At 42.9% G+C, this 24,172-nt stretch overlaps 1 protein-coding gene across 2 annotated transcripts; it reads right to left on the bottom strand.

The window, feature by feature from the left end:
* Positions 1-49: 49 nt before the first annotated feature.
* Positions 50-24,153, bottom strand: PDCD11 (programmed cell death 11). Of its 2 annotated transcripts, none has more exons than XM_059851902.1 (36): positions 23,974-24,153; positions 22,959-23,072; positions 22,247-22,384; positions 21,785-21,952; positions 20,702-20,863; positions 19,992-20,115; positions 19,489-19,670; positions 18,873-18,980; positions 18,218-18,424; positions 17,775-17,899; positions 17,052-17,112; positions 16,233-16,379; positions 15,861-16,112; positions 14,903-15,046; positions 14,012-14,212; positions 13,289-13,459; positions 12,681-12,897; positions 11,865-12,005; positions 11,250-11,365; positions 10,558-11,078; positions 10,021-10,083; positions 9,467-9,575; positions 8,885-8,974; positions 8,456-8,558; positions 7,761-7,938; positions 7,086-7,142; positions 6,197-6,319; positions 5,791-5,913; positions 5,384-5,579; positions 4,849-4,971; positions 4,383-4,523; positions 3,097-3,347; positions 2,317-2,485; positions 1,885-2,038; positions 1,160-1,325; positions 50-473 (listed from the first exon to the last, which is right to left on the bottom strand). In XM_059851902.1, the coding sequence occupies exons 2-36, from the start codon at positions 23,058-23,060 to the stop codon at positions 302-304; spliced, it is 5,505 nt and encodes a 1,834-aa protein (XP_059707885.1). In that variant the 5' UTR covers positions 23,061-23,072; positions 23,974-24,153; the 3' UTR covers positions 50-301. The 2 variants fall into 2 exon arrangements, with proteins under 2 accessions (XP_059707885.1, XP_059707886.1); XM_059851903.1 differs by having other exon boundaries at positions 22,959-23,067.
* Between the last annotated feature and the right edge of the window lie 19 nt (positions 24,154-24,172).

Here is a 24,172-nt window from a genome sequence, read left to right as displayed (position 1 = left end):
GTCATAACTGCAGCATTTCCCCAGGAAAGTAAAACAGGAACAGCTGATGTTTCTTTTGATTATAAAACAGTCTATATTTAAAAATATGTCATCAACAGACCAGGACTATTTGTTACTTCTTGACAAAGCTGCAAACATTTATCAACTCTTTTCATTTGATTGTTTGTTCTTTCCAAGCTGGTTCAGTCACAGACCAATACTCTCCAGAAACAGTCCATGGACAGTCACGGCAGAACTCCACACTTCTCAGTTGCCACACTGCATGGAAAGCCAAGTCTCTCTGCTTTTACTTCCACTACACTTAGGTGTCAGCAAGGGAACTCTTTGTCTCCACATACTCAAGTGCTGCTCTTTTAACAGCCAGGACACTTTCTTCTGTACCAAATTTCTTCTCATAATCCAAATAGCGTTTGAAGAAGAATTTCATCTTCTTTGGTGCCAAGCTCAGGTGTATGACCCTCTCAAAGATGTCTCTGCAAGAAACCAAAGTGATTCAAATCATGTTTGTGACAGCACTCAAGCCCTGTACCATGTCTGTTAACAAAGAGCAGAAAGTCTGGGGAAACATTCAGGGGAAATTGCTGCAAAGTGCTGGTGCTGGAAGAAAGAGATTCCTGACAATCGGCCAAAATCTCTAAGTAGAAGCCTTCTACTTGCTTGCAGAACACCACGGCTGCTGGTCAACTTAAAAGATCCAGACACTGTATTGGACCATGGATTCATTAAGTGGATGTGGAAAATTACTTTCTTTTTTCACCTCTCAGGAAAAGAAATGGAAAAAATAAGTTTTTCCATTTTTATGTTACAAGATACAAAGACTGATTATTCAAGATGGATCTCACCCTTCAGATATAAGGCAATCCCTGCAGAAGGACAGGTGAACCTCAGTGCAAGGCCTCTAATTTCTGTCATGCAGGCCACAACTTACAAATCAGTTCCCCTCTGCCCTATGTAACTTTTTGGAGTCTCCTCAGTCCCAGCAAGGATAAGCACTTCCACATACGCCGGTTTTGTGGGGGAAAAAAAAAAAAAAAAAAAAAAAAAAAAAACATCCATTTTGCTGTGCTGTGGGAAGCCCTATACAACCTCACACTGCAGGGTACCTCTGCTCCTTTCAGGTGTGTTCTGTCCCTTCCCAGCCTGCTGCACCACAACTCACCGGACTTCCTTCTGGGTGCCATGCTTGATCATGATGTCCATGTAGATGGACCAAATGTCTGTCCTCTTGGGATAGCTGCTGAGGGTGCTCTCAAAGAGGGCCTTGGCATGTTCTGTGTCTCCAGAATGGAACTCCAGCTGTGCAAACCTTGAAATGACATCCACATCTGGGAAAAGGAATGACATGTTAGGGTATCGAAGCAACTCTCTTCCACGTGATCAAACAGGAAAAAGAATTACATAGAACAGAGGCAGGCACAGAGACAGCACCATATCTACCCAGAGACAAAAGGTTCTGTTGTAAAAAGATTCTGGACTAAGGTGGGATCAAAGTGGGAGACAGAAGGGTCACAGTTCTCTTCCCATTTCAGCTCTCTGCAGGAGAGAGAGGTTTATTTCTATATTAATAATGTATCATGCAGCACCCATGGGCAGCCCCAGAAACTTGAGCTTAGACCAAGTGAACTTTTCTAGAGGGCTGTAAAACTCAAAGCTGCCTTTGATTTGGGTGCTTTGCTTTTGTGCCTCACAGCAAATTCTATTTGGTGCCTTTAGCAGAGGTGCATTTAGCAGTGACATCCAGCTTGAATGTTCCCCTCTCTGAGAGCCAGCTGGCTGCACTTTTCACTTATTACAAATGCTGTCACAGGCAGAGATATCAGAGAGTAGCCCATTCATCCCCTGTCTACATTAAGGTCCACAATAAGTCTGGGGCAGAGAGCTTACGTTCTTTGGTGGGCAGAGCCTTGAGAGCACGCTCCAGAAGCCTGTGGGTAGCCTCAGCCTGGCCTTGCTTCAGGAGGAAAGAGGCGTATTTCAGCCACACGGATTTCTCCTGACGAAAACGCTTCAGCATTGTGTGGTACAATTCTTCTGCTTGCTGGAAGGACAGAGCTGGGTTAGATCACACATTCATAACAAAGCCTTTAGGCTTTGTAGGTTTAAGACTTTTATTCTTAGGCTGGGTGTCTCTGAACACTTATGACATAAAAGCAAGCATCGATACATCCTTGCCCACTGTCAGTCACAACTATTAATTCCAGTTAAGAACAGGACAGGCCCAACATCTGACAGCTGGAAGCTTACACAGCCAGCATTTACAGTTTACTGGCATACCTGAATGGGATACATGCCAGGGATCTGCTTGCACTGTCTTACCTTGTACTTCTCAGAACTGGCATAGATGTCACACAGATGCTGGAAGACTTTCAGAGGCTCATTGTATTGAACTGCTCTCTCAAAGACCTTCATCAGTGTCTCCTCAGTACCATACATGTTCTCCAAGTTCAGCAGAGCTACCCAGACATTCAGCTTTTCCTGCTCTTCCCTTAAAGCAGATGTCAACAAGAATATTCAGCCTTTTGCCAGTCTTCACTAGGTTTTTGCAAACTAAGCTACACAGGCCTCCAGGACAACAAACAGGACATACTGCTCCTTGAAATACCATTTTTGAAATAGAGCACAGCAGTTGATTCACGCTACAGTCTTTATCATTGTTGTTTGTAATTAAAAACCAGAAGGTTGTGTCAAGAAAGCACAATAAACTTAACCATGCAGTAGAGATGATTTAAGGTACAGCCCTATGGCAAAAACAACAGGAGTTTCACTGTTTGTTTCATGTTTTGATTCAAGGACATCTCTGACAGTATTATGCTCTTCCAAACACTTCTGACTGCCCAGAGGAATGTCTGTGCACTCAGTGACACCTTCAGGAGCTCCTGAGCTCAGGACCTGCAGCAGGTCAGTGGTGGTGACTCAGGCCAGACCTTCAAAGGGCCAGCTGACAGTTGCTACCATTTAATCCTTCTGAGCTCACTAAAAGAGACTCTGACACTTCACACACACAGACTCACACTGATACTATCAGTGTTCTTCCACCACAACTACCCCATCATAATTTATTCTTTGGGGCACAGAAAAGCAGAGCTCCATTATTACCTGAAACTGATTGTTTTAAGTGCTCTCTCTGCCACAGCTCTGGCCTTCTCAATCTCTGTAGCCTGGAGGTGGAAAGCCATGTACTGCAGCCAGAGGATGGAGCTGTTGGGACTGCCCAGCACCAGGCGGTCGAAGTCATCTGCTGACTGGGGCTGCCGGCTCGGGTCCATTAGAGCCGCCTCCACTTTGCAAAGCTCCTTCTCCTTCTTCTGCTTCTCCAGCTCCTTCTCCTTCTTTGTTCGTTTCTTTAGCTGAAAGAGCAAAACAGGAGGACTGAGGAAGCAAGACTTCAGTATGTCCAAGGCTATGCAGTTTCCACAGCAAGAGATGAGGCCAACTGTTTAAAAGAGGATAAAAATGATATGCACCCCCCACCCCTTCTTACACAGCTCACACCTCAAAGAAGAGCAGCAGTATGTGAAAATCCTTTTTTTTTTTTTAATTCAATTCATTGAGGGACCAAACAGTTTGCTAGTGTGGCACCCCAGCTGCAGGATCCACACTTTGCCCTTCCCTCTCATTCTTCCATCTTTACCCTCCAGGCCAGTACTCACTATCACTCTCCTTCGTTCAGTAAAAATCCAACACAATTTCTCCCCGTGTACAACTGGGGTGTGTTGCTGGATCACTAGAGTGACTCAGGTCTAAATTTGGAACTCACAGTGCCATAGTTCTCTGCCTTGTTACCTTGGGCAATAAAGCATCAGCCATGCATTGCCTTTACTGAGGTGATTTTTGAGGGACAGGGGAAATCCTGAAGAGCAAACATGGAAGGAGTTAATGAGCTTGTTTCTGATTTTGCTGAATTGCTCTCACTGGAAAACCTTTCTAAAAGTTATAGCATAAAAGAAGATTCTTTTCTGGTGCTTTTTGGTGTTTTGCTAAATAAGAGGACTATAACTTGAAGGGTTTTTAATCTCCAGGTTTTTCTGTAAATTTATGACACTCAGAAAAGTAAGAAACAGAGTTGACATTTAATAAAAAAAGTTTTGTGTTCATGAAAACATTTGTTTGACCCTAAATACTTATTTTTTTAACATGTCAACATGAGAAAACCTGTTTTTCATGCAACCATGCTAAAATTGAGCCTTTTCTCCTCTGCTTCAGAGGTATCAGCTACTAAAGTCAGTGTTCAAAATAGCTGAACAAGTTCTGTGTCAGTTGCCAAAGATGTTCCCTTGGGTTAAAAGGCTTTGCTGCAGGGCAGACAGACATGCAAATACCAAAACATCATATTACAGCCACTGTGTGGTGTCTCCTGTGCAGACAATACAATTACACAGTACCTTGGACTGCACATCTTCCTCCTCCTCGCTCTCTGAGCTCTCTTCTTTCTGATCCAGCACAGGTATATCCATTGCATTGTCTTCATCCCAGGTGAAGCCCATGGAAACTTGCAGCCTGGGAGCTTCACCAGGCTTCCTTACCTGTTCGGAGGAAGACAGAAAATGCCCTGGGTTTTAATTTTAAGGTTTTTAACTGGGATCAGACAACTGCTCTTTGCTTGTGGCATCTCTCCATATTCAGTACTATTGACTTCTTTCACTTACTCATCAGCAAAAACATTAATTCTGTGACCAGCTTTGCTGTAATTTCAATTCCATCCACCTCAAACCATTTTCAGATAACACAAACACCAGCCTGTGTCACTCCTATCTGCACCAGTAATACTTATTGTCTTAAACTGACACATATCAATAGGGCTAGAAGGCCATTTCAGGCTCAAGCTCTTTTCTCCTCCAAACTTCTCACCGTAGATTTCTTTTTAGCTGGCTCTTCTTCTTGGTCATCCTCTTCCTCCTCACGGTAATACACCTCAATTCCACTGTCATTTTCATCTGCTGGGCAGATCTTCCTCTTCTGTGGCTTTGCCTCCTGCAACAAGTGGAAATGAGTGGATGGTCAAGGGCAACAACTGTGACAATCTTAAAGGCAATTCTGATTGCAAAGTAAAGAGCCTGGCAGCAGAGAGAGGGCAACACCCTGGCACAGCATCCCCCACTACTCTCTCAGCTAACAGACAGTGAAGAATAAACCCATACTCACCTACATGGGGTGCGAAGACCAAAGGGACAGAAAACACAACTGGGCTGTTATCTCAATTAGCTCCCACCCAAAAGGAATAGTTTTTGATCTCTGTAATCTCCAAAGCAATTTAACCTTTTTTATCCTAGTCTGTATAATTTCTCAGCCTCATCCTTCTGGGATGAGACTAGGATCTTCCCAGTCACTTCAGTATTTGAACCAATAACATCCTTTAGCATATCCTGTACAATCGCACCCATACCTGACCACTTTCATCATTTCCTCTTTTCCTTTTTTTCTTCGGCTTAGGCTCTTCTCTTTTTTTCTCATCCTCTGCCTCTCTTTTCTCTTCCTCTGCTCCATATTGTGGTAGGCCTAGGGATTCAGGCAAGACACTTGGCATCCCAGTGTCCTCAGGCAGGAGAGAGAGCTCGATATGTTTTTCTTTTCTATTTACACTGTGGTGCATTGTCAGGAGTAGCAAGACAGAATAAGAAAAATAAGAAATATTTAAAATAAGAAAATAAGAAGAATAAGAAAAAAATCAGAGCATTTACAATGACTGCAAGGATCTGAACTTCTTTCAAACCTTCCTGTCTTTTATCCTCCCTCTTTCCATCCTCTCCTCTCTTCTAATTCATAGTTCCTTTTAAAGAACATTGGACCTACCTAAGTACTTTGGCAGTGAGCAGTTTTCCTTCAGGCAGGTACTTTTCATATAAGGAATGTTTCTGTACAAAGTACGGGGAAACATTCTGGAACAGGATTCGGCCCAGGAGAGAAGTGGACAATCTGAGAAGAGGAAGAAAACCAAAAATAAGTATTCTACAGCAGGAGGAAAGAAAAATAAAGGGCATTTGTGGCACCATCAGTTCTATAAAGTGTTTCACTAATTCTCCGTATTTCAATTTCACAGGCTCAACACACTATCCATGACATCTTGATTCCCACAAGTAAATTCATTTTGCAACCTCACGTTATGCCAGAGACAATCTCCAAACAAGATTCCACAATCGTACACTCAAAGTTCTCCAAGACACATCACTTTTCAGAATAATTTTCTCAGGTTACTCACCCAAAGAATACACCTGATGTAGTGATTGATTTGACATAGCCTCTCACTAGCTGGCCTTTTTTAACATCCTTAATACTCGTTATTTCAATATCCTCCACTTTGCTCGTTGTCTTTGGATTTAGCCTAAAAGAAAAGAGAGGCTAGAAGTTAAAGCACTCATCTGAATAATTCACATTCTGCTCTGGATAGCAGAAAATACATCAGTATTAACAACAGCTAGTACTCTCTGGAAACCATCTTGGATCAGAGACACCCTTCAGTTTATTGAAATGTACTAATGGACTACCTGCATCTCTGCCAAGCTCTACCTAGCATTAGGGAATACACATGCTGCTGCAAACAGAGCCAAACACATCAGCCTGGCTTTCTCTGACACTAAGAAAATGAGGAGAGCAAAAGGCTGTCTGAAATTTTGCACAGCATTTGTTTGGTGTTTTCCCCACTTATTTCTAAGATACTTAATTCCACACTTTTGTTCCATAAGGAAGACAAAGCAAAAGGCTCAGTTTTAAGAGACATTTTGGGCTAAGTCTATTATTTAATCAAAACTGTTAAAATGCAGCTGAACATTGAAACATAACATGTTTGTATTGTAAATTCAGTGGTAGAACTTCCTTCCCAAATAAGCAAACAAAAAAGAAAAAGCAGGCCTAGAAAATGTGGCAAACAGAAATTAAATCTGAACCCACTTGAGGAGCTTTATGTTAAGTGTCAGACCCTTCAATGTTTGCTGATTCACAGGAAGTAGGAACAAGTATCACCCCTCACAAAAAATGCATTCCTTGTTCTTTTACACTTCTCACTGACCTTCCCAAACAAATCACAAGTGTATTTCATGATCATTTTTTTCACTAGTAGGAGATCAACAGACTAGAGGGATGACACATACCGGGATTGCCGGAGAGACAACTGGATTTTACCATTCTCATTGGAGAGGATGTAACACCTGTATGGCAGGGGATGGGGAGAAAACAGAAATAAGCCACAGGCAGAAAAGAAATATTCACAGTAGCAGAAGAAGAAACACTGTTCCTTCAAACACTTTCTGTCTAATACAAACCAGCATGACACAATAGTTCATAAAACTAGATAAAGGACTTTTTTAAATGAAAGGACATGTCTACTTGATTTACTCAGTCTCTACTGCTAGTACAAAAGAGTTAAAGATTGTTACACCTGAAATCACTTGGCCTGTTGCACTCTCCAACATTCCCAAAAAGTATGTGAAGCAGGGAAATGCAATTTCTTGTGCAAATGTAAAAACAATTCAATTGCCAAACAGCCCACAGAACCACTGCAAAGCTGGGATACCTGGCTACCCTTAGCCCCATCAGCACCTTAGCTAACAGAGTAGTTACTCTCAAAAAGACAGTCCATAAAGGCAGCTGAAAAGGGGCTTCCTCATAAATGGGGAATTTACATTTACAAGGGAAGTCAGCATCACTTCTTAGCCCCAGACTGACCTTATAGTCTGGCACTACCTCAAGGCAGTGAAAAGCCTGTCACTGAAGGAGTATATTTCTAAGCCGTGCAGCTTGAAGGAGCAAGGAAGACAATTACTGACCTGACAATCTTGCCAACTTTGAAGTTCCCCAAAGGGTTCTCTGTGTAAGTATCATTCAGGTGAAAGAGGCTGACTTTGCCAGTTTTCCCACCTGGCAGCGCAATGGTCAAGCCAACATGTGGAGTCACCTTTGTTACCATGCCTACAGAGATGGTATCCTGCTCCAGTGACTGAATTCCTGGAAAAGGTGGAGGGAAAGAGCTTCATAATACTTCAAAATATGAAGCAAGAGGTAGTAAGTTAGTGTAGCTCATTTTAGTTGCCTAGTCACATATTAAACCCACAAACTTTTGGTAAGGTGCAGTCTATGCAATCTCTGTTCACAGCCATGTTTGCCTTGGTAGCCCAAATAACTGCAACCCTTAGTTGCCCAATTCCAATATCCAGAGTAACTGACAAATGTTGATAAATGTACCACCTCACATCTGAGATTAGAAGGGAATATGTTCAGAAGGGCTTAGAGAAGGGCTTCAGTCTGAGACACTAGGAAGTGATTCTTTAGTCCAGAGGTCTGACTTCACTTGTCTTAGATGCTGCTACATCTAGGTCAGGGTCCCGGGGGGTTAGTTCTGTTCTACAGAGAGGCACAGCTCAGCTCTGGAGTGTAACATTTTCACCTGAGGGGGTCAGTGCAGTCCCAACTCTGGGCAAAGCATCACATGTGGTGGGGTCCTGCTGCTAAGGCTCCACAATACCTGTGAGTGACAAGCAGAGGCTTGTTTCGGTGGCGTCTGTTCCAGTCACTGTAGCTGATATTGCCTGGCCACTTCTAAAGCTCTTTTCTGGATGTTTTAAGACCTGAAATAAAAGACACGTTTACACTTATTTCCAGAAAGGAAGCTTTGCACAACTCTGATAGTGTTTCCCCTACGAACCTTTACACTTCCTATAAACATCTTTGATGTGCAGTTCATTGATAGCTCAGCACTGCTTCAATGGCTGTGCTATCCTGAGCTGAACTAGCTACAGGCACAGTACTTGCTTGTCAGCAAGGGGCAACAATGCCTAAAGGGCAGAGCACTGGGCTATGAGTTCACATGGACATCAGAAGTGTCTGCAGCCATTACTTGTGGCCAAGCATATGGAAAAGAGTGTGTGTAGCTCACCAGTAGCAGCCTCCTTACCTTGGTGTTCAGAGACAGCAGCAGGTGAGGAACTCTTCCTCGAATGTCAGGGGCAACTTCTACCTCCAGCCAGTGTTTGAGCATGTTATACTAAAAAGACAACAAATAACCAGAGAAGACAGCATGAGACCTTGGGGGAAAGAAAAACCTTCCCTGGCAGAAATTTTTCACTTATTTTTAAGGCTAAAAAGAACTCATCCAGCCTTGGCTTCTGCACCAAGCAAGAATGGTGGTTTGGGTTCCTTTCTTATAAGCACAACACTGCTGTGGTTCACAGGCAAGTGCACACAGGGGATCAGCAGTGAGTGTACTTCGTGCTGGTAGCACACTCTAAGGCCATTTTACTAGAGCCTGCTGGCAACAAACAGGCATGTCAAAGAGGACAAGTCAGCCTGACTCCACCAAGTACTGAAAATTTTTGTTTCCTTCCTCTACCTTCCATGTAAGACACTGCAGTTGCCACAGGCCAGTTCCACAGTTAATGAGGACCACAGTCTTTATTTAGGTTCTGCTAAGGCCCCCCAAGGTCATGACCACTTGCTGCCTCCCCCAGCACACTTCCTAAGAAGACTCTGACCACACCTTCTTTACAAAACAGATGACTGTCTGTCCAACATCGTAGAGTCCAAGTTTCTTGAGAGAACTTTCTTCTTTAAGATTCAGCATTGCTGTGAATTCCCCTTCTTTTTCACTGTTTGCAAAAGAAGAAAGAGGACATCAGTACAACAGCTTTGGTCCCAAAGATGAAGATGGAAGCTAGAAACCATGGGGAATGTGGTGAGCTAGTACTACTGTGACAATATCTTTCACCCCTCCCCAGCTGCATTTTTCTGCCAGGAATTAATTCTTCCCTGATCATAAGAGGAAATCTTTCTGACAGGAATAGACAGAGAGAGTCCAGATTGGCAGAACCTGAAGCCAAAAGGACATTCAAAGGAAATCATGTGCTAGGAGAGCACTATGATATTTAACACAGCTATAGGACAAGAGAGCGTAAGAGGCCTTGCCTCACAGCACTACATGTGGAGGTCCTTGCTCATGGCCAGCTCCTTCAAGAGTGAGAGGTACAAGGGATGGAACATCCAAGGATACAAGGTTTGTAATACAGGTGCAGACAGCAGAATGCCAACACTTACCTTGGTCGAATGCTGAGCTCTGGAATGGATTGTGTGAAGTGTGGATGGGTGATTGGCAGGCACCTAAAGAAGAGGAAAAGGATCAAAGTTTCTCATGATCTCCCCAGGCCCCAGTCACCCACATTTAATGCCTCTGCACTAGCAAAAAAACCCCAGGTGCAAGCCCTCTAAAATGATAAGAGCCTTCCTATTCCAGTTTTTCCTATCACTATTGCAGTAGCAATTTAGGTAACCAAAATACCCCAGCAAATTCAGTCCCTGGGTCCTGTATTTAGGGCTTCCACTGGTTCTTAAGAGTTCAGCCATCTTTGTTTTCTTGCAATCTATACTCAATATAAATACAGCGACATAGGTAGAAAGCTAATTCACTGAAAGCTGGATGTGGGATAGAATATAATAGCAGATTTACTCAGGCCTCCAGCAAAGGCAGCTGTAACAGCATCTGCTGACAGAGGTCCTAGATGACTTGAATTGAAACACAAACTGTTTCATCCTTTGCATTCCTCCAGAAGCAAAACCATGTACATGTTTTCCCACCTGTGAGTATTCACATCTCTGCCTCCAATGACTCGAGCAGTCACTTTCTGTCCGGCTTTCAGAGTAGAAGTTGGAAAAGAGCCTATGGGCACTTCATCCAGGATCCGGGATGCATGGATTGAACCTGTCAGCTTGTCATCAATAGCAACAGTGACGTGGGTGGGTTTGACAGATTTGACGGTACCGGTAACAACATCCCCCGGGGACAGCGAGTGTTTCACAGCAGGAAGCATCTCCTCCGGTGCTGTCTCTGACTCATTCCGCACCCTCACAAAAACATTCTTCTTGGCTGGGCCCTGTACTGCTAACAAGACTCCATGCTTGTTCTCCTTCACTGCTTTTAAGGTGGCAGAGATTGTCTGTCCCACCCTGAGTTTTTCCGAGTCGAAGCGGAAGGTGTCGTTGAGGTGGCAGGCGATGGGGACAGCTGCCAGCTGGCCTGTTTCCGGCAGAGACGCGATGGCAAAGTGCTCTGTGATGTGCTGCACCACCACAGAGTGCTGCGAGTTCTCTCGGAGCCGCTAGACAGAAATGGACAGACAGAGTGACTTCTCCTGCTGAGATTTGGATTCCCTCCACTCTACCTCCCACAGCTCTAGAAGAGGAAACAGCCCCCCTTGAAATTTATTAATCAGCTGCAGTTTGCCAGACAAGCAGAAACACACAAACCCAAAAATGGAACACATACTCACTCGCTTGGGCCTTTGCTTTAACAGTTCTTCCCGAAGAGAAACAAACACTTCAGATGTGAGGGCATCCACATGAAGAACCAATGCCTTCCTTTTCTCACCAGGAGCAATATTTTTGTCTACAAATGAGAATGAGGAGATTATATCCTGATGACAATGAAGAATTCTGAGCAACTGTGATAGTGCTACATGACAAACATGAAAGGTTTAATTCCTGAAGACCAAAGACTTCTTAATTATTATTGTATCTGAACCAAATTAGTACCAAACATTTAATAAGTCCATTTAAGAGCAGATTCTTCCAACGTTACTAGCAATGAGGAAAAAAAAGAGCTTTGTATTTGGAAAAAGTCTGATCTTTCTTGGAAAAACTAAGTTGATTTTATGAAGACACAACTCTTAAATAATAAAGACTAGGCTGACTAAAAACAAGGTCAAGATAACACAAAAAAGATTTTCTCAACATTTGCGCAAAACTATCATCAGTCTATCTGTTACAAAGGAAAAGAAAAAAGAAACTCTTCTGACACAGAAGTGCTGGGGTTATTACTTCTGCTGAAGTTAGAGATTTATCTTACTTTCACTGGTTTATTCATTACTTCAGCAAATATCCCTCACCTCCCAAATGGTAGCGGGTGGCAGTTACAGTCAAGCCTGTGAAAGAGCTGCCACTGAACAGTGCTGAACCATCCTCCCTCACATCCTGCACAACCAGATGTACCCTCTTCCCAGGCACCAACTCACAAATGCTGGACTCTCCTAAATAAAGGGAAGAAAAAGTGGGAAGTCAGTTTTACTTATGTTGTTTCTTCACAAAACCAAGACAAGCCTTTGCATTTATTCAGTGGTACATGAAGCATTAATCTATTTTCATAAGGGAAAACAAAGCCTAGGGTCATGAATCTGTAGAACTACAAAGTAAATTCTAAGAGTTAATCAAAGCAGAAACCCTTTTGTGACATTAAGGACCTAATAATTTTAGAGAATATTTTCCCATCTTATATGAACACTGGCACCCAGCATTGCATATGGAAAAACGTGAAAGCAAAACAGATTAACACTAGAAGTACAAAACAGCATGGGAGAAAACCCCTGCTGGAGGACCTATAATGCATGTAGGTAAATCTATTTGAACAAACTCACCCTCATATGAGTACTGTGTTTGGGTTATCACAAGCACTTGACCCAAAATCAATGCAAGAAGCTTAGGAGACTTCAATGAAAAGAGCAATTTCTTTGGCTTGTTCCAGCTGTACTTACAAAAAGCCTCTTGTCAATGGCAGACACTGCACACATATCCTTTTTCTAATAAGCCACTTTGGGAAGTGAAGTCTTTGCTTAAACTGAGCTTGCTTTCACTTAAATGTTTCTTTTTTTTTTTTCCCTCTAGAGCACCTTTTTTTGACCCTGTAGCAGAACATTTACAATCTTTACCTCTTCTCAGTAAGTCCCTGATTTCCTTCAGCTCCTTGAAATACTGATTCAGGAGGCCAAAGCTCTCTGCAGCAGAATCTCCCGAGCTGCACTCAGACACCTTCAGATTGAGGAGCACACGCTGCTTCTCCTCATCAATGCTCATCACCTTTGCAATCACAGTCTGTCCCACCACAAAGTGGTCCTTGGTGTCTGTCACAAACTTGTCACTCATGCTCTGTGCAAAGGAAACAGAGGCAAGGTTACTCTGCACAGCTGATACTGATCAACCACCCACAGAGCTGTTCAGCAAGGTTTGAGTTACAGCTTCATGTAAATGCATAAGAGAAATTAACAAAGACTAAGAAAAACACACCAATTAAAATTAATTACTGAGGTCACATGAAATCCTTGTTGAAGCTTAAGCTCACTTGAATGAAGTGCTTCATTTAATTTTGGAAGTAATTTAAAAGGCAAACCTAAACCCTTTTACCCTGCAGCAGGAAGCTGTGCAAATGCAGGGCCTGCAGCCCAGTTGCTCCCTCCTTGTTACTGTACCTTTGCTAAAACTATGTTTCAAGCATCCTGATCACACACATGCTGCTTACTGAAATGGAGGCATTGCTTACCACTTTAGGTGCCAGTCCTGTCACACCAAAAGGGAACTCCACAAACACTCCAAAGGGCATCACATTCCTCACATAACCAGTCAACAGCATCCCAGGCTGGATTTCAGAGAAGCTTCTTACAACTTGCTCCTCCTGTACAGCAGAAATTACTGCAGACTTTCTACTCAAGATCTGAACAACCACTTAAGAAAAATGGGAAAAGATGAATGAAAGCACCACAATGCCAAGTAAATCTCTCAGTGCTGCTAACCATTGGGCTAAAGCACTTGCTGCAAGTTAGAGAGTACAGGAGTGCTAAATGCTGTAATTCCAATTTCTGTCTTGGTCTCCCTACACAAAAATTTAGCAACTCATGTCTCTTAAACTGCTCAGCATTAAAGATACATGCTTCACAGTAGCAGAAATACAACTTCCTAACAATTCAATTCAGATTTTTGATATCAAAACAGCAATTTTTTTCCTAAGGTTGTGATAGGCTTAACAGCCCAGAAGCTGGTTGGGAAAACAAATCAGCTCACAACCTAGTTCTGAAGAGATCCTAGCCCCAGCTGAGCCTCACTTCTAGAACAAGTTACAAAGCCTCTTTGAAGTATCATTAGCGTGACAGGCACTTCCACTTCACACTCACTACTGTAATCTTATGCTTGTTGCAGATACTCTGGAATCCTGAGAGATACATCCCTCCCCACACTTTGTTGGCCTGGTTGAGGTGGCAAAGGATACAATGTGCTGTCCCTTGTCACTTAGATACATAACTCTGGGCAGGACATCTCCCTCTTGAAGACAGTGCCACAGGAGCTTGGAGGTAGCAACAAAGTCAGAGAGGTGCAGCATGGGGATCCAGGCTACCACATTGTCTTCATCTTCTAAGATGGAAACTTCTAACCCATTATCTTTCTTCTTCAAGATTTTCACATCAACTATCTGAAAAGAGAACAAGTACAGTGATATAAAATTCCAAGTGTTTTTGAACTTATCTCTTGATGCACAGGGGATGGGATGTGATATGATGTGACGTGCTGCAGGGGATCTGACATTGCCTCCCAACTATACATGAAAAACTCTCACATCAACAGGGCTGAACTAAGAAACATGTCAACACTGCAGGTAAAATAAAAACTAATTCTCAGCTCCCAGGGAAATAAAGAGCTAGAAACATTCTCTTGGTTGTGACTTTGCATTTGAAGGGTGAGGGGAGTAATTTCATCAAGACTAGAACTGTCCTGTTCCTGCATTAGCAATATCTGCAGGGAGTTGGAAACTGTTTATTGCAAAACATTTCTCTAAAGCTTTTCTTTTCCAGGGAGAAAAAACAGCTGATTTTGGAGCAAGAAAATCAGCGGCATCCGGAAAATAGAAAAAGAGGATTCTACCTTAGGAGTAGGAGCACTAATTGGTACCTCCAGAAGGACTCTCCTGACTTTATCCTGACCTCTGAAAACTGAGATACCATTTTTGATCCAGGAGGTCAATCACACAGTAAGAAATGCACATTTAATGCTAGTTCCTGATCACTGTAAGCTTTCTTGAAGCAAAGTTATTCAAAGTGATATCAAATCATATGGAAAATGAGTAGGAAAAGGCTAAAAAGGAATCAGCCACTGAATTAAATACCTCTCCTATTTGGTACTTCATTTCCTGTTTCTCCTTTGGAGTACATTTCCATTTGTCCTCAGGGCCAGGTGTGCTTGATAATCTGAAGGACAACAAGAGTCTTTCCTGCTGAGGCTCACATTTTAAGACCATTACTTTAAGAACCTGCAGAAAAAAAAAATCATTTTTAAACACAAGTAAAGTTCAGCTTACCCTCCTCAGTTTGCTATCACCTACAAAAGAAGACAGGGACATACATACACAGCACACTTTTCTCTCACACCCGAGGACAGCAGGCCAATGGCTAGAACTTAACAGGTTTAACCAGAGACAAATGTCCTTCTGATCAAACAGAGGGAAACTAGAGGTACATAATCATCAAATGAGCTTGTGAAAGTATGTACCAGGTCGGTAGCAGAGTTGAGAATAAAATCCAGATCTCCAGATCTGCAATGAGAAATTCTGACCAGAAAATTACCCTTCTCTTAAGCCAACCAAAAAATAACAGGATTAAAGACAAAAAAGCACCAGAAAAAATAATAAAGAGGGCTGAGATCTCTGTAACTTTGCCCACAATAAAAACCAGAACTGTGAATAACACAGTTCCTAAAATGCCAGGATAACCAGAGTAACACTCAGGCAGAAAACATTATCTTTATGATTCTGTAGTAAGAGTTTTAACTTCCTTAGGAGAAACAGCAGCCTTTAACTCCAGACTTCTACTGAGAATCAAGTCACATGATCATGTTATCCTGCAGAACAGAGAGAACCTAGAAACAAAGGCAAGTCAGACATGCTCAAAAAAGAGCTGCCTTTTTAATAGCCCACCCTGTTTAAATGGAGCACAACTAAGTAATAAAGTGAAAGGACATAAACATCTTCTGGTGTATCTGGTTCCTCAGAAGAATCCACATTGAAGCCAACTGCAGATTTCTCTTTCACATTAAAACACGTGGCACAGCAGAGGCACATTAATTACCTGGCCTTCATAGAAGACTTTATCTGGACAAGATATGGGTTCTGAGCCCAGCTCATTCTTGGGTACCAGACCTTTGACATCGTTGTAGAACTTCACAATGCAGCCAAACTCCCTTGCACACACTACAAAGCCATGTGTGATCAGGCCTGGTTTTGCATCTTCATAATTTGTGAGGACTGGAAGCTTTGACTGGACGAGACTTTTCTTTAGAGTAAGGATCAGCTTCTTTCCTGCAGGATTGCACTCTAGCACCTACAAGAATGGAGTACAGAGGTTCAAAAAACATGTCTGCCCTTGCCTGAGCAATCCAGCTGCTACATACTCAGAAGAGAAGAGTGCAAAGCAGCTGAAGACCTGTCTGGCAGCTCTCACCCGACACTTGACTTCATCTCCTATGTTGAACTTCTTCTCAGGCTGCTTCAGAATCACATCAGAGAGATGGAGGGATGGCACAAGTCCTCTAATCCCATCAGCCACTTTCACCTGCATCCCAATGGGTTTTAGAGAGAGCACTTTGCCCTAAAACCCAAAACAGGGGAAAAATTGGTAAATTCAGCATGAAAAGGAGACTGTGGCCAGGTAGGAAACAGCCAAGACACTACAACACCTACAATCACCAAATCTAATCACATTAAAAAAAAAGTAATCTCAGATCAAACTACATTCCACCCAACTAATCTGATCCATTAACTTTTTTATGCTTCATAAGGTTGTTGTACAGCTTCTTTTCTTTAAGCATAGACTACTTCTGCAAAATCCCTATTGATGCCAGCAAACTAGAATTGTTTCCAGAGACATATCCAATACAACCACAACTCAAGACGTAAAAATCATAATGAGTAACTTTCTGCCCATCAGCTCATTGTGATTGTTCAACCATGAACTTTTACTTTGTCTGCAAGGCAAGTTTTCATTTCTTTTGCTCAAGTCTTTCTAAAAATGTACTTATGGCAACAAATAAATGACTGACCATAGATAAAATCTGACTGCCTTTGCCACATCATGAATAAAAACATGAACAAAATGGGAAGAGTATTACATTCCATTAATCAAGTCATGCAAGAGAAGGTTTTTCTCATTTCATCTCACTAGTCTGGATCAGAAGTTGGACACACATATTAGGCAGAAGGAGTGCATGTTGGCAAGATCACTGTTTTAAGTATAACATGCTCAGGTCCTACAGAAGCTCACCTGCACCACATCACCTGTGTGGATGTCCTGGTACTGCAGAAACCGTGCTTCAATAATCTGGCTAGAGAAGAGACACAAAGAGACCAGTCAGTCATCTGGAAGAAAACCCAGGATAAGACAAGACAGTCCCATCTCTGACTTGTCCCAAATATCCATTATTCCACACATTCCCCAGTGTTCTACAACTCCAGAGCTGCGTTTTACTCCAACTGACCTATCTCCCAAAACAGCTCTTAGGACGTAAAGTTCAGGGAGGTTCACCAGGCTCCATTCCAGATGACAGTCACACACTTATGGCCTCATGAAAGGAGAACCCATTATCTGCTTTGCTTCAAGCCACAAAGATGGAAGTACTAAGAGGGACTTTATAATACAAATGAGCTGCAAGATCAAGGCTTAATTTCCTGCTGAGCTATGGTCTTCTGACACAATCATGGCAGAACTAATTTAGCCTCCTTGTGCCTCAGCTCACCAACAGTATTGATGGTGTCCCAATTCCACAGAGTATGGGGAATATGTGCAGGATGCCCAGACAACCTGATGTTCCACAACATAGATACAAGTCAAAAACCCCAAATGGCAAGTTCCAGTCCAGCAAAGCAGTGTAATTTTCCACTCTCAAACACCTTTCTAATTCTTCAATTCAAATACCTTTCTAATTCTTCAAACACCTTTCTAATTCTTCAATTCTTCCAGTTTTCTGGAAGACTCTATCATACTCACTTCTTCAGAGATACAATACACATCTCATCCATCAGGCTGTAGTCAATGATCCGACACTTATGTTTGCAACCTTCCTTAAATGCCCCAGGTTTAAAGGATTTTCTGGTTTTTGAAAGATGCTTCAACTAGAAAAAAAGGAATTACAAGTGAGTGTTTGGAAAGTGAAAGCAATGATACGGGCCTTAGGCTGAAGTGGTAGCATCTGACAGATCTGTTCCTCTAACATTCTCTTTGTGCAGGTTTCACCAGCTCTTCCACAACCCTCCTACATTTAAATTTAAACAAGGGGATTATCATTTAACAAATATCTTGCATGCTATCTTAATTTTATTGTGTTGCCTCACAAAGGAGGATAAAGGCAAAAAATAAAACCCTCTCCCAGCCCCCTTTCCCAGCAGGCTAAGATAGATATGGAGGACTTGCCTCGCCAGCCTGGCACTTACCCGTGCAAATGCAAGAGTGCCATCATCAAGCTCAAAGATGGCCCCAAAGTGTTTGTAGAAGGCTTTCACCGTGGCCTCCTCCAGCACGGCCCCCATGCGCTGGCTGGGGAGCTGGCGCGGGGCTCCCCCGGCGTGCAGGAAGGGCGGGAGCAGCGTCAGCCGCACCGCCCTCGACGTGGGGTGTACAGACAGCACACAGGCCTTCACCTGGAACACAGCGTGCTCATTGAACAAAAGAGGACAAAGGCACCTCACTCATGCTCATGGACATTCCGCTTGGCATCTGAACTCTCTGTCCACATGCAAGCATTTTTCAGTATTGCTACTAAGACATCACTCTCTTCTAACAGCTTCACCAAGGAGGGATTTTTGCTTTTGTCTGTTTATGGACTAGGCTGGTATCAATGCAGGGAGGGGAACATGACCACACAAGTCATGTTTCTATCCCTTGCAAATCTCCAGGCTTCCCAAATAAGTCTTCCAGGAATGGCTTTGTTCTTTACAGCTTTAAAGCAGCCACAATAGCAATTCAACTAAAAGATATGAAAGAAGTGATCAGCCTTAAGATTTCAGAGATAATTCCACAGAAATGTTGGAGAAGGTAAGAGATGTTGTAAGCAACATAACAACTCCAGGCATCCTCCACCCTCCTTACCACTTGATCTGGAGAATAGCTCATGGATTTCTCTGGGTCCATGTGCATGAAATCCACAATGCCAGTGAAGTAAGACAGAAAAGTCAGTTTCATCCCAAGTGGGGCCACCTAGGAAGGGGAATGAAAAGATGCCCAAAAAATTTCCACATTCAGTTTTCATGCAGCACAGAGAGCAATTCACACATTTCAAAAAATGGCACTGTCAGTATTAATCAACAAGCATATCACAAGAGACAGAAAAACTGCTAACAATTCTGCTTTGCACACTCCATTTTTTGATAATGTTGTGTGTATTCTGAAGACTACTGCTATCCTGTTGAATACTTTAGCAGGAAAGACCAGAAAACACAAAATGAATCATGTTCTGCTTCAAACTCCATCAGCAGCTTCAGTCTGAAGCCTTTATACTCAGGGCATCACAACCAGAACTGAGATCAGACCTCAGGTGAATGAGGTGGAGGGAAGTGTCTAGCAGACTACATTTGCTACTGCTAAGTAATTGAGACCAACCAGAAATTTTCCAGGGCATAAACTCTCATCTCTGCTTCACCTGTCTCCTGCCTTCAACAATGCTCAAAAGACCAACCCAACAAAAGAAAACCAAACCAGAGCTTACCTTCTGCACTCGAGCTTTCACCACCAGCCCTGGCAATAAATTAGAGAGTGCCCAGTTGTGTCGCTCTGTGGCAATGGATGCAGCCACCTCCGATCGGTCAATGGACAAACAGACCACCCTGCCCTCACTCTTCACTTCCACAACGAGGCAGTTCAGGTTCTGGCCTATTTTCAAGTCAGGCCCTACAAAGATAAGTCACAGCATAAAACCCCTAGCAGAAACACTCAGTGTTTCCTCGCACTCTTTCCAAAGATTTTACAGAGTTCTCTCTCAATCTACATGAAGTTTACTGCCAGCAGGGCTCGGAACACAGTCTATCAGATCACAGGCTGAAACACAAAGGCTTGTTGCAGCCACAAAACTGCTGTTTGCAGCAACCTGCAAAGACTCCACCTTGACCCAATCCCACTAAGGTGCACTAAACCACAGATATAATAAACTCTAACCCCTGTCATTCTCCACCTCAATTTTAACCCATCAGATCCTCCTGCACTACTTCTTACCTTTCTTGGCTGCTTTGATGTAATTTTTGGCTTTCTGATGAGGCAGGAAAGCATGAGTTCCAGTGACACCAATATCTATGAGGTAGCCATGGTCTTCCACACTCAACACAGAGCCAGAGAGCAGCTGTTGGGAGGAAAGCACTGCAACTCAGTAATGTAATGAAACAGCTGGGTCTTCAAAGAATGAATATATGGTAAGAGATTCACCACCCAAGTACTCCCTTGTTTTGTATGGACAGAGAACTGAGCTTTTTAGAGCAGTAGCAAGAACACTACATTCTTTCTTATTACACAGCTCACCTAGCAGTGAGGACTTAATTCTACCTTTATCTAGCTATATACATAAGGAGCTCACAAACTAGTAGGAAAATAATTGTGATGCTCAAAAATAGCAGATGCATACAATAATACAGCTGAAAACACAAAACAAATAACCAAGCACCTCTGCAAGCCATGTTATCTATTACTCTCTGTAAAAAATTAACAAAGAAACTTACTCAGAAATAAAACATTAAATAACTTGGCCATATTGAAACAGAATAAAGTGAATTAATTTCATGAATGACAACCTGGAGACAAGAACTAAATCCACCCTCTCCTCACAGGTCTCTTCCATGGTGGGAGCAGCTCCACATTCTGCCCTGATCCCATGTAAGGACAAACTGAAATTCAAGAGCCCAGAAAGGCTGTGACAGACCCAGAAAACTTACCATGCCTGCTGCTAGTGCTGTAGAGCTCAGGCCCTTGTTGACCTGCTTGGGGTCAATGGATAACTTGATACTGCGGCGTCCATCGTCACTTTTCTCAATGCTGGTCACGATGCACCTGACCAATGTCCCTGGAGAAAACAGGTCTGGGAGCGAATTCAGCTCCTGCCCAGCAATGTGATCAACAGAGAAACATACAATTTTACAATGTTTAATAACATAAGGCTAGAATTTGTTATTGAAGCAGATTTTGAAAACAAAATCCCATAAGAAAGTCCTGTTTCTCTGTCAACACTTCAGAACAGGCAGGAAATACCACAAACACCAGGATCTCAATAGAGAGGGCAGGGATGGCACTATGTCATGTCAGCAAAGAGAGGCTTTGTTAAAAACACTATGTGGGTTGGTGTCACTCGCGTGCTGAGGTCAGGGCAGGAACAGATGAGAGGCAGGACCGTAGCAAAGGCAAAGAAGGACTTTATTGAAAATAACCGCACGGTTTTTATAGAGTGGTACGACAGATTCTATTCTATTGGCTAACAAACAGAAACATCTTTCTCACACACTGTCCTTGAGAGGAACGGAAAAACAAGGTAGAAAAACAGCACCTGCAAGTTGTTTATAGTCAACAGGTTATCACATCCTTCTAACTCCCTAAAATCTCTCATAAGCCACTGTGAGAAATGCTTGCCATTTCTCTCTCCCTGTCCCATGGCATCCACAGGTTGGAGTAAGGAGATCGCAGCTGAGGAAACATCTACAGAGCCAACAGTGACCCTAACCTAGCTTCCCCCTTCAGCAGGGAAAAACACTACCAGCAAAGGAGTAGTGCTAATCCTGCATTCTGCAACACCTCGGGAAAACTTAGCCACCACTGACAACAGAGAGGCAGGGCAACCGATTATTTTATTTTTTTTCTAGCAGTCAGCTCTTACCAGGAAACTGCAAAGTTCGCTTGGAAAATCCAGTTCCAAACCAAGGTCAGTCAATTTCAGGCTTGTAAGCAATACCTAAGGGTTGGTTATGCGGTACTAGCAACACCCTCTAGCTCCAAGCACAAATCACAGCCCCAGTCCCAGGTCTCACCTCCAGGACTTCTCCCTGGGCCACCTGCTTGGTGAGCAGGTTGCTGTAGGCATCGCTGATCTGTGTGACTGGCACAAATCCGGAGAGGCCGTTGGGCAAACTGATGGTGAGCTCGTAGTCACTGACCTCTTTGATACAGCCAAGGAGCAGCATGCCCTCACTGAGCGCCTGGGAGAGCAGGAAAAATAGTACACTATGGGTATCTTGGCCAGTCACTGATAATAGGGGGATAAGCAGGTAGGTTTTGTACTGGATCACAGATGAATTTGGCAGCTTAGGGAGGGAAAACAGGAAAAATAGCACACTATGGATATCTTGGCAAGTCCATGATAACAGGAGGATAGGCAGGTAAGTTTTGTACCGGATCACAGATGTATTTGGCAGCTTAGAGAGGAAAAACATGCTGTTTTTAATGTAGTCCAGAAAAGAGAGGCACATAAAATTAAACATTTATGCACCAACCTCAATTGTGAGTGGTCCAATATTCATAACATTGTCTTTAACAGCAGCTTTAACAGTTTTGTCTGCCTTGAACCTTTTCTGCATTTCTTGATCCTTCTGGCTTCTTTTTCTTTTCTGGGATTTTTCTTCATGTTGAACCTAAAGCAGATTACAAGCACAGAAGGTTAAAAAATAAAAGCGGATAAAGAAACAAACTTTGCACTATGGCAGAACTCTGCTGCCATGAATAAAATACTGATTTGGACAAAAAAAAGAGAACCATCTCGCTAACTGTTCTTTGTCTACATGCAAGTCTTCCAAAGTATCTCCTTTGGGCTGAGGCTGATCATTTATAAAGCTGAATCTCGGGAACAGAAAAGAGTGGTGCAAGAGATCTGCACCACACTCTACTAACAGAAAGACCAACTTAGCCTGCATCCAGTAACACTATGCTGCTCACCCTGCAGCACCTTGGGATAAGATGCTTGTGCAAAATTTAAAAGCTCCAGCTTGATCAATAATTTTCACTGATCTTTCTCAGTCATCATATCCAAGATGTAACAGGTATCAGGGATCTTTCAGAGATCGGGAGGATAGTGGATGTCAGCAGACATCTATTTTTGGGAGTCCCTTCTGTAGTTTACTGTAGAAGTAACAGGTAGAGAGGGCTGCAGTCAAATTCTGACAGTGGAAGAGCTCTGAGAAGTTAACCAAGAACATGCAAACAACATACATCAAACAAATTGTCCCGCTCTGACTTTGGCTTGGGTGTTTTTCCCTCTGCAGGTTTCTTCTGGATGCCCCCTCGAGGAAAGTTTTCTTCCATGGATGCCATGATTGCACTGCTCTGGGACAAATGACAAAGCAGAAATGAAATATACAGTTTTTGTGCTTGTTCCTCACAAATACTGAGGTGACATGAGTGAACTACCTCCAAAATAAGAAAGACTTTGAATGGCTGCTCTAGTTAGTCAGTGACAAAACAGAAACTCACATCCAAATGGATTTATTTAACACTTGACTACAATGAAGTGTTGCAATGGTCTATCTAAATATGCACATCCATAACACTTTTTACTACTGCACAGTTCCACTGAATTATTACAGTATCCATTTTTAAGGCACTTAGATACATCACATATATATTCATAAAACTGCTTTAACCATATGTTGCCTAAACCAGTTCTTATTATATTCAGTGGCTGAATTTACCAGCTTTAGTCATCAAGGAGAAAGCTGTGAGCAAAACACTACATAAGCTTAACCTGCATTTTTAATTTTTGAATGCTACTTATTAATTAATTACTTATGCTTAATATAACTAGCTACTTCTTTGTCTAAGCCATAAGTATATGTATATAAAATAAGTGTTTAACCTTACTATTTCAATCAATAAACAACACCTTGCTTATTAGGCCACAATTCACTTCTTACTACCACTAATAAATAATAGTAAATAAAAGTAGTTGCAAGCAATATATTATTATTGTTTATGGCGTTTATACTATTCCTTACACCGTTGCTTATTATTAGCCAACAGTACTTTTACAAAAAACAGCCCTGAAACCCTATGTTGTCAAACTTCAGGCAAGCTGTTAGACATACAAAACTTCTTTAAATGGAAAGCACATGATAAAGCGAAAGCCGTGAAGGCACGCTTCACCTCGGGGCTCGCTGCGGAACACACACACCTCCCACGGCCGGCAACCGAGCCGGCTCCGCTGGAGCGGGCAGGGCTGGCATCTTACCTGCCCGGGGCCCCTGCCAGAGGGAAGCGCGGGATCGGGATCGTTCCCGGGATAGGGATCGGGAAGCGCGGGATCGGGATCGTTCCCGGGACGGGGACGGTTCCCGGGATGAGGACCGGGATGCGCACGGCTGCGGGAGGCGCACGCGGCGCCGGCCGGAAGCGACACACGGGGTGAGGGCAAAGGGCGGCCGGAAGTG

The sequence above is a fragment of the Haemorhous mexicanus genome, chromosome 7 (assembly GCF_027477595.1).
Source record: "Haemorhous mexicanus isolate bHaeMex1 chromosome 7, bHaeMex1.pri, whole genome shotgun sequence".
NCBI lineage: Eukaryota > Metazoa > Chordata > Aves > Passeriformes > Fringillidae > Haemorhous > Haemorhous mexicanus.
Note: the sequence above shows the minus strand (reverse complement) of the source record. Positions and strands in the feature narration are given on the sequence as shown.

Excerpts from the sequence above, each read along its gene's own strand:
- PDCD11 (XM_059851902.1), bottom strand. The coding sequence starts at position 23,060 with ATGGCATCCATGGAAGAAAACTTTCCTCGAGGGGGCATCCAGAAGAAA. Across the intron at positions 18,425-18,872 it reads GCTATTCTCCAGATCAAGTG|GTGAAGGCCTGTGTGCTGTC; the intron begins GTAAGGAGGGTG and ends GCTGTGTTCCAG. Across the intron at positions 4,972-5,383 it reads GAAATGATGAAAGTGGTCAG|GAGGCAAAGCCACAGAAGAG; the intron begins GTATGGGTGCGA and ends CACTTGTTGCAG.